Here is a 13,482-nt window from a genome sequence, read left to right as displayed (position 1 = left end):
ACATACACATGCACAATATGAAATGTAGGCAAGTAATCATTGTAGCATTAGAACTTTGATATCACATATTGCAAAATCAAAATATTCAGGTGTTTGTGTGTCTGACTTGTCATAAGATTCCCATCACTTAGTCAGGGGCGGGCAGACTACTACTCACCTGTAGGCCAAATCTGGCCTGACACCTGTTCTAAAAAAAGTTTTGTTGGAACATAGTCATGCCCGTGTGTTTACATGTTGTCTGTGGCTGCTTTCATGCTACAAGAGCAGGGTTAACTTGTTGCAACAGAGATATGACCGGCAAAGCCTAAAATATTTACTCTCTGACTGTAGAAAGTTTGCTGGCTCCTGACATGGGTAACTGGTGTTAAATGACTTTGTTAACTGTTTTTCTGCTCTGTTTCAAGAATCTTCTTAATAGATTTGAAATTCAGCCAGGTGATGCTCGTCTGTTTATAAATGGACTTCGTGTTGATATGGATACTTATGATCCTTTTAGGTAAGTATTGAATTACTAATACAAACTAACTATGGTTTATATAGAGGTAAATATTGTCCTGAATTTAGTATTTGTCAAAAATGCCAATAATCACTTTAAAGGTAAAGCAAATACATGTTTTGACTGTGCAAAACAACTCTATTATTTTGGTAGAATACTCTCTTGCATCTTAGAATGTCAAAACTGGGGGAGACCATGGAGGCATTTGTTCAGATGAGAAGACTGGAGTTCCTGAATCTGAGACCTATACTCACCCCATTGTTTAAAACTGTCTTTGATTGAATAGTAGGTTTATCCTTTAGGGGGAAATGCCTTGAGATTGGGCTCAGCAGCTAGGGAGATCTAACCTCCAGGAAGGAACTGAAAGGAACGTGAGATGTTTCCCTAGAGGAAAGAAATCAACAGGAAGGATTCAAAGTACTTGTATCTGTCAGAAAGGAAATTTGAAATTCTAGACGGCAGGGTGCTATCTATTTCCTTAGGTCAAAAAAAACCTTCAAAACTGCTGTAGGGCAGAATTAGAAAGTCTTTTATTTATCATGGCCATTGGCCCATAAATTAAAGGCATGGGCAAAGCAGAAGAGAAATCAAATTGAATTTATTTTAAAGAGAGGCATAAAACTACTTTAAAAATTAATATTTAGAATGTAAGATAAATTTAGTAAACATGATACTTTAGTTCAGATATTCAGTTTTAATTTGATTGAATATACTTTTATTGAACTTAAATTAATTATCTTATTACAAATTTGGAAATATATAGAAAAATACAGGAAAGATTGAGAAGTAGAGTAGTTCAATTGGGGCTTTTCTCTTTATTTAGTTGAATCCCTGGACCTAGTATTGGGAAAATGATGACCTAAGATATATATATAGGATGAGTACTACACACACACAGGGTAAAGTGGTTGTAAGCTCCTGGCCTGTAAACTTCAGAGAGACAAAAATTATATCTATACTCAGAAAAAGTGAAAACAGGTTTAAAAGAGAGAGTGAAATGGCGTGTAGATTTTGGAAAGTTTTCTGTGGCAGTATATGGGGAAATTTTCATAGCAGAAACCTTTTGACGGGTAATCTAGAAGACTGTAGGTTATTTGAGAAATACAACCCCGTTGGCTCCTCCACCTGGTAATTAGTGATCTGTAGGATGGGTGATACATTTTTGTTCCTCATTGATGTGATTGCTAGTTGCAGCTACTATAATTCCCTCAGAGGAGGAAAAGAAAATATGTGAGGATATTTATATCTTCTGACATTTTTAGCACAAGATAAACAAAGAGGATATCAGAAAAAGATTAGAACATGTAGAATAAAGTCAGTGTGAAGAGATTGATGAATGGAAGAAAATGACTCAGGAGAGGAGAGAAAGGAAAATGTCCCATTACTGAAGTTATACGCTGGACCTCCGAGACTTCCTGGGCGACTGGTACTTCAGAATTGTCCATTTGGAGAAATAAAGGGAGTGGGTAAATGTTTTGCACTTCCTTTCTACCTCCTGTCTCTCGTTGGATTTTTGGGTTGTGGAGAGCTGATACTATGCCCTGTGGTTTAGCCTTTCTTCCTCTGATCCTGAAAGTAGTGAGAGGAGCCACAGCCTCCCTGGGTCAGGTCAGCATTGGTGCAGTGGAGGCTGTGCCGGGGCTACCTCTCACCCTCAGGGAGGCTAGGACAGTGGGAGGTGTGGCAGTGACCAGGGAGGAAGACACGTAGGACTGAGTAAATTGAAGTCTTCCATAAATGGTGTCTTGTATATCTCCTTTAGAGGCACTGACATCTTTGTCTCTAAGCACTCACCTTAGCCACAGACTTGACCAGACAGAAACTGGTACAAATTGAATGTTACTCCTTTTGATAGCCAACCTATTCCTACTCAAGCAGTGTCACTACAGTGTGACTACCAGGAAGAAAGAAGTAACAAAGGTGTCTTGATATCCCCACCAGTGTGGTTTTTTCTGTATCTTAATAAAGTTATTTGGCTCAGAGTTCTTTTGAGCTCTTGATAAATATGTATTTGTAATGTAAGCAACATTAAAACTCAATATTAACAAATCAGTTTTAAAATTCAATTCAGTAAATATCTGAGTGCCTACTATGCTATAGAAACACCTACCTTTTGGGGGTATAGTGGTGAACCAGACAGAAATAACTGAAATCTACAGTCTAGTGGGATAATTGATATTAAATAAATAAATAGAGTGTGGTAAGGTTTATAAAAAATAAAGTGCTAGCAAATAATAGGATTCTAGGGGCCACCCGGTGGCATAGTGGTCAAGTTCGTGCACTCTGCTGTAGTGGCCCAGGGTTCGTGGGTCCAGATCCCAGGCATGGACCTGGCACCGCTCATCAAGCCACATTGTGGCTGCATCCCTCATAAAGTAGAGGAAGATTGGCACAGATGTTAGCTCAGCAACAATCTTCCTCACACACACAAAATTAATAATAATAATAGGATTTGAAATCTCATTCCCTTTCCAGTGTACTGTGTAACCCCACCTAGTTTTTCTGTTGGTGGTTTTCCTTAGAAACTAGGTTGAGACAATAAAGATGATAGTTACAAAAGCTTTGAAGAATATTAAAATTCTGTCACACAAAAAAGTGATCAGTAAGCATCATAAAATTTTTTAAATGGAGAGAACATTGGCAAAGCAATCCAAAATTCTTAGTTTACAACTGAGAAAAATTAGACTAGAGAGGTTAAGAACTTCAGGAAGTCACATGTGAAGTAGTGTTATAGCCTAGACTAAATCTTATTATTAGATTGATAATTTGTCATATTTAAATTAGTGTTTATCACACTCATCTCCTAGTAAATCTGTCAGGGGTTGGGTGCTAAAAGGTTTGCTTTGTAAAGCAGCGGTCAGAACTGTCTAGGATACGGATGTGCAGAGCTGAAGTCTCACAGACCAGCTTGAAACACTTATAAAACAGCTTTCTTAAGAGTTTAGATATTACATCTCTACTTTTTAGATGTAGATCTCTATAGCCCTCCCTGAGAAATGTATTCTGAAGTGCATATTTTGCTTTATTCTGATTTTATTCATTTCTGAAAGGCAAAGTAATTTTCATGACCCAATTTTTTAATGAAGCACTTAAGTTAAATATTATAAATGTGAATTTTAACACTTTGTTTCAAAAAGTAATAAAGTTTCTCCCTGCCTAGTAAACTTTTACCTTTTCAGACATGAGCACACTTTACTGCGGTCCGTAAAGCCTTATCTTTCCAGATGCAGGAAAGCACTGCAGTCCTGTAGCATTGCTATCCCAGCCCTGCCACTCCACTAGCCGAGGGACCTGCACAGGAGGCTTCACCGTCTGAGCCTCAGGTGCAGCATTTGCGACTCCCTGAGATGGTGGTGAGACTCAGAGGAGCTCTGTTTGAAAAGTGCTTGACATCATCTGGCACACAGTACAAGCTTGATAACCAGTAGTTTAAAGAATCAAATTGCCCAAACTTTTTGTCAATAGTATTATTTATTGATTTTATTGTTATTTTTAGCAGTAATACTTTCTATTATGTTTAAGAGCTATCAAATTATTATATATGTAAGTAGAAATTTTAATATGTATTCTAAACAGATGTGAACTTTGATGCTTTAATGGGGCTTCCTCTGTATTAAAATTTTATATTTTAGGTCATGTTTGATCTTTTTTTTGTAGAAGATTTATCAAAAGAGTGACCTAATATATTTTTCCCTTCGTATTTGGCTTCCCCCGGGGTGAGCACATCCTCACTTCTTTGGCAAGGAATATAATAAATATACCTTGTTGTTTTATCTCTTAAATAATAATATTTTGTTACCACTAAAAAAAAACAAAACAAAAAACCTCAACAAAAGTTCACCCAAGATAACTAATTAGAAGAAATTCTTGTCTTATTTGTTAATGAGTTTAATTTAATAATCTGTTTTCCTGCTGTTAATGAAAATACCAGTGAAACTTGTTTCTAATGCTTTGAGAAAGCTATAAAGTTTAAAGGATTTTTTTTAATTTTGGCAAATTGAAATAAAATATTTCTTTTCTTTAAACAAAGTCTTTTGGATATGCTGAAACTGGAAGGAAAAATGATGAATGGACTTCGCAATCTTGGGATCAATGGAGAAGATATGAGCAAATTTTTAAAATTAAATTCACCTGTTTTGGATTCTACGTATGCATTAGATATTCGGCATTCTGCTGTAATGGTAAGTGCTCGTGTCATTCCTTGTTTAAAACCTTTAGTAGCTGCAAGACTTCACAGAAAACCAAATATTGGCAGGCTTTAGAATAAATTTATGTATTTTGGAAAAGGTTGTAGGAGAATCAGGGAGAAGAAGGGAAAGTGTAGATTCACCCCGTCTCGCGCGTGGATGCTTCCCCCTCCTTGCATTCTCTGTGTCCCTACAAGAGCGCCTGCTTGCTCTCGTTCAGTACCCTTCCAGCTTGAAAGGCAAAAACAAAGCAAACGAGAACAACGAAAGAATCACATGAACAACAACAACAAAACACAAAATAGTTTAAATCTGAGGAACATAAGAATACCACCTTAATATGACGAAAATTCTGCCTACACCACTTGCTGCGGCCTCCTAAGATTCTGGTCGGTGTATTACAGCCTGAGTGAATTTTCCAAAATCTGATCACATCGCTCTTCCTTGCTTAAAGCACAAAAACAGTCCTTAGTATGCCCTATGAGGCTGTAAATGGCCTATTCCCTCCTTTCATTTCTTAGACTATGAAATATTATTTTCACGATATCCTTTATCTCATGCTTGGAAAGCAATTTTTCCTCTCTCTGTCCAGTCAACTCCTACTCTTTTTTCAGACATCAGTTTCAAATAGCACTTGCTGAGAGAAGCTTTTCTTAGCTATTCAGATTAGATGATTTTTTCATATGCAGTCATACCTCAGAGATATTGCAGGTTCAGTTCCAGACCACCATAAAAAAGTGAATATCACAATAAATAGAGCCACATGACTTTTTTGATTTCCTAATGCATATAAAAGTTATGTTTACACCATAGTCTATTAAGTATTCATAGCATCATGTCTAAAAACAATGTGCACACTTTAATTTAAAAATACTGGGGCTGGCCCCGTGGCCGAGTGGTTAAGTTCGCGCGCTCCGCTGCAGGCGGCCCAGTGTTTCGTTGGTTCGAATCCTGGGCGCAGACATGGCACTGCTCATCAAACCACGCTGAGGCAGCATCCCACATGCCACAACTAGAAGGACCCACAGCGAAGAATGTACAACTATGTACCGGGGGGCTTTGGGGAGAAAAAGGAAAAAATAAAATCTTAAAAATACTTTATTGCTAAAAAATGCTAGCCATCATCTGAGCCTTCAGCAAGTCATAATCTGTTTGTTGGTGGAGGATCTTACCTCAGTGTTGATGGCAGCTGGCTGATCAGGGTGGTTGTTGCTGAAGATTAGGGCGGCTATGGCGATTTCTTAAGATAAGACAACAATGAAGTTTGCATCAGTTGACTCTTCCTTTCACAAGCAATTTCTCGGTCGCATTTAATGCTGTTTGCTATTTGATAGCATTTTACCCACAGTAGAACTTCTTTCAGAATTGGAGTCAGCCCTCTCAAACCCTGCCGCTGCTTTATCAACTAAGTTTATGTGATATTCTAAACCTTTTGTTGTCATTTCAACAATCTTCACAGCATTCTTCACCAGGAGTAGATTCCATATCAGCAAACCACTTTTTTTTGCTCGTCCATAAGAAGCAACTCCTCATCCGTTAAAGTTTTATCCTGAGATTGCAGCAGTTCAGTCACATCTTCAGGCTCCACTTCTAATTCTAGTTCTCTTGCCATTTCCACCACATCCACCCTTACTTCCTCCACTTAAGTCTTGAGCCCTCAAAGTCATCCATGAGGATTGGAATCAACTTCTTCCAAACTCCTGTTACTGTAGATATTTTGACCTCTTCCCAAGAATCACAAATGTTCTTAATGGCATCTAGAATGGTGAATCCTTTTCAGAAAGTTTTCAAATGACTGCCCAGACACATCAGAGGAATCACTATCTATGTCAGCTATAACCTTACAAAATGTGTTTCTTAACTAATAAGACTTGAAAGTCAAAATTACTCCTTGATCCCTGGGCTGCAGAATGGATGTTGTATTCGCAGGCATGAAAACAGCATTAATGTCATCTGTCTTCATCAGAATTCTTGGGTGACCTGGTGCATTGTCAATAAGCTGTAATATTTTGAAAGGAATCTTTTTTTCTGAGCAGTAGTTCTCAGCAGTTGTCTCAAAATATTCAGTAAACCATGTTGTAAACAGATGTGCTGTCATCTAGGATTTGTTCCATTTATAGAGCACAGGTAAGAGTATATATTACCAATTCTTAAGGGTTCTAGGATTTTTGGAATGATAAATGAGCATTGGCTTCAACTTAAAGTCACCAACTACATTAGCTCCTAAGGAGAGAGTCAGCCTGTCTTTTGAAGGTTTGAAGCTAGGCATTGACTTCTCCTCTGTAGCTGTGAAAGTCCTAGGTGGCATCTTCTCCCATTGTAAGGCTGTTTCATCTACACTGAAAGTCTGTTGTTTAGTGTAGACACCTGCATTAATCATCTTAGCTAGATCTTCTGGATGACTTGCTGCATCTTTTACATCAGCACTTGCTGCTTTACCTTCCTTCCTTACTAAGGACATGTATTCCTCACTAAAATTCATCATTTCTAGCTTTTGATTTAAAGTGAAAGGTGTGTGACTCTTCATTTCACCTGAACACTTAGAGGCCATCATAGGGCTGTTAATTGGCCTAATTTCTATATTGTTGTTTCTCAGGGAATAGGGAGGCACGAGGAGAGGGAGAGGGGGAATGGTTGGTCAGTGGAGCAGTCAGAACATACATGTTTGTCAGTTGAGGTCACCGTCTTAGATGGACACTGTTCATGGCGCCCCAAGACAATTACAATGGTAGCATCAAAGACCACTGATCACAGATCACCATGACAAATATAATAATAATGAAAAAGTTTGAAATATTGCAAGAATTACTAGAATATGACACAGAGACATGAAGTGGGCAAATGCTGTTGGAAAAATGGCACCAATACACTTGGTCAACATAGGGTTGCCACAAACCTTTAATTTGTAAAAAATGCAATATCTGCAAAGCACAGTCAAGCAAAACACTATAAAGTGAGATATGCCTGTACACATTGTGTCAAGGCGTCTCCAAGATCACCCTCAGGTTCAGTGATTTGCTAAAAGGATTCAAAAGGCCTAGAAGTTGTTATACTCGTGGTTATGTTTTATTAAAGCAAAAAAATACTAGCAGTATCAGCGGAGGGAGAAAGGACATGAGGTGAAGTCCAGAGGAAACCAGATGCAAGCTTCCAAGAATTTGCACCTAGTGGAGTTGTGCAGAGCATTCTTTGTTTGTCATGTGACAGTACATGCAAAGTGCTACCTACTAGGGAAGCTTATTTGAACCCAGGAGTTTAGGGGTTTGGAAAGGAGTCTGTCGTATAGACATATAATGGCTATGTGACTGATCTCAGTCACTAGAGCTCCAGACCCTCAGAGGGGATGCAGGTGTTCATCATGAATCATGGTTTCTATAAATTCTCTCTACACACTGCTGCAGCATGCAGCAAGGCCCTAAGCTTGCAAAAAGCCCTTATCAGTCAGAACATTCTGCGAGCTCAATTCCCAGGAGCCAACCTAGAGAACCTCTGTCACGAAAACAGACCGTTCTTGGGAATGTGCAAGTTGTGAGCAACCCAGGCCTGCTGGGTTAACCCTTTCGTGCACACACACGCACACACGTGTGTGTATACATACTTATTATATGTGATAGAACACCAAGCCATCCATATGCTTAGCACAGTTATAATTTTACATTTATCCTGTGATTCCCTGATGTCTTTGTTTCTTACCAGACTATATAAAACTTCTTTAAGGTAGGAATTCTATCCAGTTTTTTCTCTCACCATTATATCCCTGGTTTTAATAGGAAGTCAATAAATATAAATATTCCCTGAATGAATAAGTAAATGTTTATCTCAGAGCAACATAAAACATAATTTTTAACAGTCAAACTGTGAGAGCATTCCAACATAATCTATATATGTCCATATCACCGTTATGATTTAACATTATTATAAAAAGTGTAACTATTAAGAGAAAATAAAAGTATTGCATGACATAAAAATTATCTAACTAGAACTCTCCAAGGAAAGCCATTATGAGAGACTATAATTAATAAGAGACTATAAAATAAGTTTGAAATGACAGTAAACAGATCAAAAGCTTTTTTTCCAGAAACCATTTGGAAGACATAATGATTTATTCATAATAGCATAAAAGTTTAAATACCTTGATAATATCTTAGTAACTACTATGTAGTAAAATTATCTTAATGACTAATAATAAAAACTGCAACTTAAGTGAGGAGATATAAAAGAAGGATAAAAGGACATGTGGAAAGAGAGTGTTAATTGGCATAGCCTTTTAAAAAATTATGGCTGTGGTACCCTTACAGTGCTCATATACTTTGATCTAGTAATTTCACTGGAAACTACCATAAAGAAATAGTAGGGAAGGGGGAACAATCTTTATACCCAAAGATATCATCATCACTGCATATTTTTAAAACAAAGTAGAAACGAGTTAGGTGTATAACAGAGAAATGTTGTAAATTGTATATCCACACAATCGAGTATTATTCAGACATTAAAATTATGTTTATAAATATCTTTTAATAATCAGTAACAATGGCTGTATTCTCATGTTAAGTAAAAATATAGACTTACACGATAGCATCATGTGAAAAGATGGACAGAGGATCAGAAGGAAATAGATCAAAATGTTAAATTATTAATGGATGATATGGTTTAATGAGTAGTTGGGGCTTTTTTCCTTCCTGCTTTTGTGTGAATTCCAAATTTTTAACAATGGATATGTATTATTATATGATCAGGAAAAAAGTTTTAAGGGGAAAAAAACAGAACCTCTCTAAATGTCTTGCTGATTGTTTCGTATAAAAATTTAAGGGATTCCCTCTGACGTATCTCAGTTATTGCAGTTACTTCTGTCCTACCTAACAGCCTCTCCACTTATGAATTTAGTCCCCCACCTAAAAATCATGGAACGATAGCAGCACTGAAGAAATGCCATCTTCACTGATTATCAAAGACCTCAGACTCAGGAAAAATCACACGAGTTATTAGCTGCCATCATTATTTTCTAGAACACTAAGTGATTTGGTATAAACGTTTATTATAACTGTGTTTTACTGCTCTTTAGATTATATTCTCTCATTGGCTAGATTTTACTTTTACTTGGATATCTTTGAGTGTAATAACAGAGTCTTTTCTAAAAATGTTTTACCAGAAAAAGGAATGACCACATTGGTAATCATAATACTTTGTGCCTTTTATTTTAAGTATTTATGCTTTTTAGCATTTATAGAAGAGTGCTGGGAATGTGAGTCACACTGAGAAAATGAAGGAAGTAATTTTCAAGGTTATTCTGTGCATAAGAAATAGATCTCTAAAGAAACTTTGCAGCTCCATTTACAAAATAACATTCTGGTCTTCTAAGATTGGCAGTAGAGGACAGTCACTCATGGGATGGATCAGCCCTGATGCTGTCCTCATTGCCCTTACCCTCCACAGAGTCCCGCTTCCCTGGGCTGAAGTCTCCTGCTGTAGTACTGCTCTGAATTCTCCTCCTCTCTTGCCCAACTCTTGTACACTTTCAGGAGGCATTCTTTTCCAAGGAACTTCTATCTGAGTGTGTCACAAAGTAATTTTCTATTGAATTAAAATATATATAACATAAGATATGCTCTTTTAGCCTTTTAAGTGTGTAATTCAGTGTCATTAAGTACATTCACAAGGCTGTACAACCATCACCATTATCCATTTCCAGAACTTTTTATTATTCCTAACAGTAGGTATAAAGGCCACAGTTAAGACTAACAGAACTAGTGAGGTAGATGTTTGGAATATCAATGCCAGTTCTCCATGCAACTTTGTGAGGCCACTTTTCCAGCTATTGTTGATGCTTCTGTAGATTTACTTGAAACTAAAGAAATGGACAGTTCGATCGCTATGGGCCTATTCAGTGTGATTTCCAGTGTTGTTTCAATAGTTCTCCAAATGGATCAGGATGTCACCTCAATTAATTTCCCCAACACCCATGCTGTAAGTTAGACCGCTGCTGTAGTTTTCCAACTTTGGTATTTCTGATAGGAGTCACGTAGGGCACTAGGTTTAAATGGAGATTCCCAGGGCCTGTTCTGAGCTTCTGGTTTAGTAGGTCTGAAGTGGGGCCAAGGAATCTGCATTTTAAATAAACACCTCCAGCTGTTTTGATCCACATCAAAAGTGACTCTACTTCCGATCATTAATCAGATTCAGAGGGACTGATACATAAAGCCTAAGGCCAGTTTCTCACTTAAAATAAGAAACATAACTGACCGCCACGGAGATCGGATAGTCACATCCTCTGCTTCGTGCCTTCTCCTCCTCTGGCCAGGATCCCCACAGAAGAAAATTTAACAGATCTAGACACTGTTGACTGAGTCTGCAAAGATTACCAGTTCACAGGGGATTCCTAGCATATTGTGAGGATCTTTAGAACTGTTGCCATTACCTTCACATCTTGTCAAGAATTACCTCAGAAGCCTAAACAAGATACACTACTCCTGACTTTTCCAGGGAGACCAAAGTTCTCCCTTCTAATTCTGTACTACCCAGGCAAATTAGAGTGGAAATAAGCCAATCCCAGGTCACCATCATGCTTGCGAACCACGAATGTAGAAGTTGTAGCTGTCCACTGTTATCCCTTCTCGGATGTCTTAAGTATGTCTAGAGCTGAGTTAACTCCCTCTCCGCTTTCGATCCTCTCTGCTTGGAAAAGTCTACTTCTCTTAGAGCCTAATTCTTCAGGGTTGATATGGTGTTCCTTTCTGAAAGCCGTGAGTTATCCTAGATTCCTCCCTCTTACTCATCCCTCTTTGTTTGTGTCTCTTAACTCTGTCTTCTCTCTAAAGCCACTGCCTCTGACTTAATTAAGCACTCCAAAAACTCATGTCTAGCTTACTGCAAAAACTCCTCATTTCTTCAAGCATTGCCTTGTCCCATTCTTTCTCTCCTTTAGTACTTTCAGCCTCATTCATGTTAGACCTTTGCCTGTCGCTCATCTCTCTTACACTTGTTTCAACTTTGCATAGTCTTTTTCTCTGTGCACTTTAGTTGATATATGTACTATTGATCTGTCATTCAGTTTACTCATCCCTGTCTCTTCCATGTGCAGCGTGCAATTAAACCCGCCTGATAAGTTCTTACAATTCTTAATTACAGACACTGTTTTTAAATTCTAGAATATCCCTTTCTTTTTTAATAGATTTTAGTTCTCTGTTAAAATTTTCCATCTTGCCATGTATTTTTGTTCTTTTTAAAGAATACATTAATTGTCGTTATTTTAAAGTTTTTGCTTAAGTCCCTTTCTGTTATGTTTTTTTCTCTTGCATTTCATGTGGTTCTTTTCTTTTTGCATGACAGTTTTTGATAAGAGCCGAAAACTGCTGAGCAAAGAGTTGTGAGTTTGGTCTGGCAGTCCAGGTAGAGATGCTCACTTGATTCTCTTGTGGTTTGATTTTGTTTTAGGCTTTGTGCAAGCTTTTCTCTTTTTTGTTGTACTCCTAAGGTCTGGCCCTACTGGGTCTCAGATGAAAGCGCAGTGTTTTGCAAAGTCCTTTCGCCTTCAACTCCGGCCTCTGTGTCCTCAGTACCAGCTGTGGCTTCAACCTCCCGGGTTCTATTTCCTCCTGGAATTTTTGAGGGGGGTCTTGCCAAGTGTATGTTCAGTTAGTAGACAGCAAATGAGAGGAATTTATGTGGAGATGCTTTGGTTTCTTCCCTGCAGTTTCCTCCTCTCCTGGATTGCCCCTGCCTCAAATCCCACCAGTTTGGCAACCCTAATTTTGACTTCTCTCTTTCCAGCCCAATATGACTGTTACTTTCTATTTGAATTCTGTTCCTCCAGGCTGCAATTTGGAAAATGCCCCCAGGGACAGTGTTGAGGTGAATGTGGAGCTTGTCTCTTACACCTCCTGCTTTCAAGGATTGTAAGTCCTCAATCCTTGATTCTTGGTTGACACCTGCCTCCATGCCTCTGAACAATGGTTTATATGTCCTTTCCAGCTTTTATCATTGTTTCAGGTGGGAGGGTTAGTCTAATATAAGCTCTTCCATCATGATTAGAATTAAATGTCCAAGGTGTCAGTTTTATAATTTAATTATTATACGACATTTTATTCTCCTTATGTCCAAGCCTTTCAGTTTGAGAGGGGCAGTCGAGGACCTCATCACCTTCTGTACTGCTGATAATTGAGATAAATATGTGTCTCTTTTAAATGGTTTTTGGAGAGTAATTTTTATAGAATTTTATTTTTTAATATGAAAAACATGAGTAAAAGGAGTCAGTTGTTTTGGGGGGAAAGGCTCAATGTAAAAGACCATGGTAATATAAAATTGTACATAGTTATGTTCCTTAATTTAAAGAATATATTTAATCAGAAATATAGAAAATCCTCTGTATATTTTTACTTGTCATTTGATAGCGTGAAATCTGGCTCTGAAATGATTTAAGTATTATCTTAATATAGCTTTTATAGATTTCTGGATTCTTTTCTAGTGGATTAATGACCTAGAAAATGATCATTTGTATGTTATGTGGCCTGCAAGTTGCCAGGAGCTTCTGAAGCCAATATTCCCTGGAAGTATACCTTCCATAAGGCGTAATTTTCATAATTTGGTGAGTTTTCTATTTTGACATTTTGTATACATCTTTTATAAAGATATCAGTGTTCTTTTTGGATTACCCTGCTCTTAGTAAATAGGCATCTGAGTAATGAGGAAGGAAATATTTGCCTGATGCAACAAGCTTGAGGCGATGTGGCTGCCTAGGTATCAAAAGCTTGCAGTGTCACATCATCTGCCTCTTACTATTTAGCCCTCCTGTACTTTTATAAT

At 37.7% G+C, this 13,482-nt stretch overlaps 1 protein-coding gene across 2 annotated transcripts in view; it reads left to right on the top strand.

The window, feature by feature from the left end:
• The window catches only part of UGGT2 (UDP-glucose glycoprotein glucosyltransferase 2), a 184,373-nt gene that overhangs the window by 63,393 nt on the left and 107,498 nt on the right, over positions 1-13,482 (top strand). For both annotated transcript variants that reach the window (XM_014864866.3, XM_070520046.1), the window contains exons 11-13: positions 405-496; positions 4,527-4,677; positions 13,145-13,264. In XM_014864866.3, coding sequence (XP_014720352.3) covers positions 405-496; positions 4,527-4,677; positions 13,145-13,264 — 363 coding nt within the window. The remainder of the gene's footprint in view (positions 1-404; positions 497-4,526; positions 4,678-13,144; positions 13,265-13,482) is intronic.

The sequence above is a fragment of the Equus asinus genome, chromosome 11, assembly GCF_041296235.1.
Source record: "Equus asinus isolate D_3611 breed Donkey chromosome 11, EquAss-T2T_v2, whole genome shotgun sequence".
NCBI lineage: Eukaryota > Metazoa > Chordata > Mammalia > Perissodactyla > Equidae > Equus > Equus asinus.
This window is presented reverse-complemented; position numbering and strand designations above follow the sequence as displayed.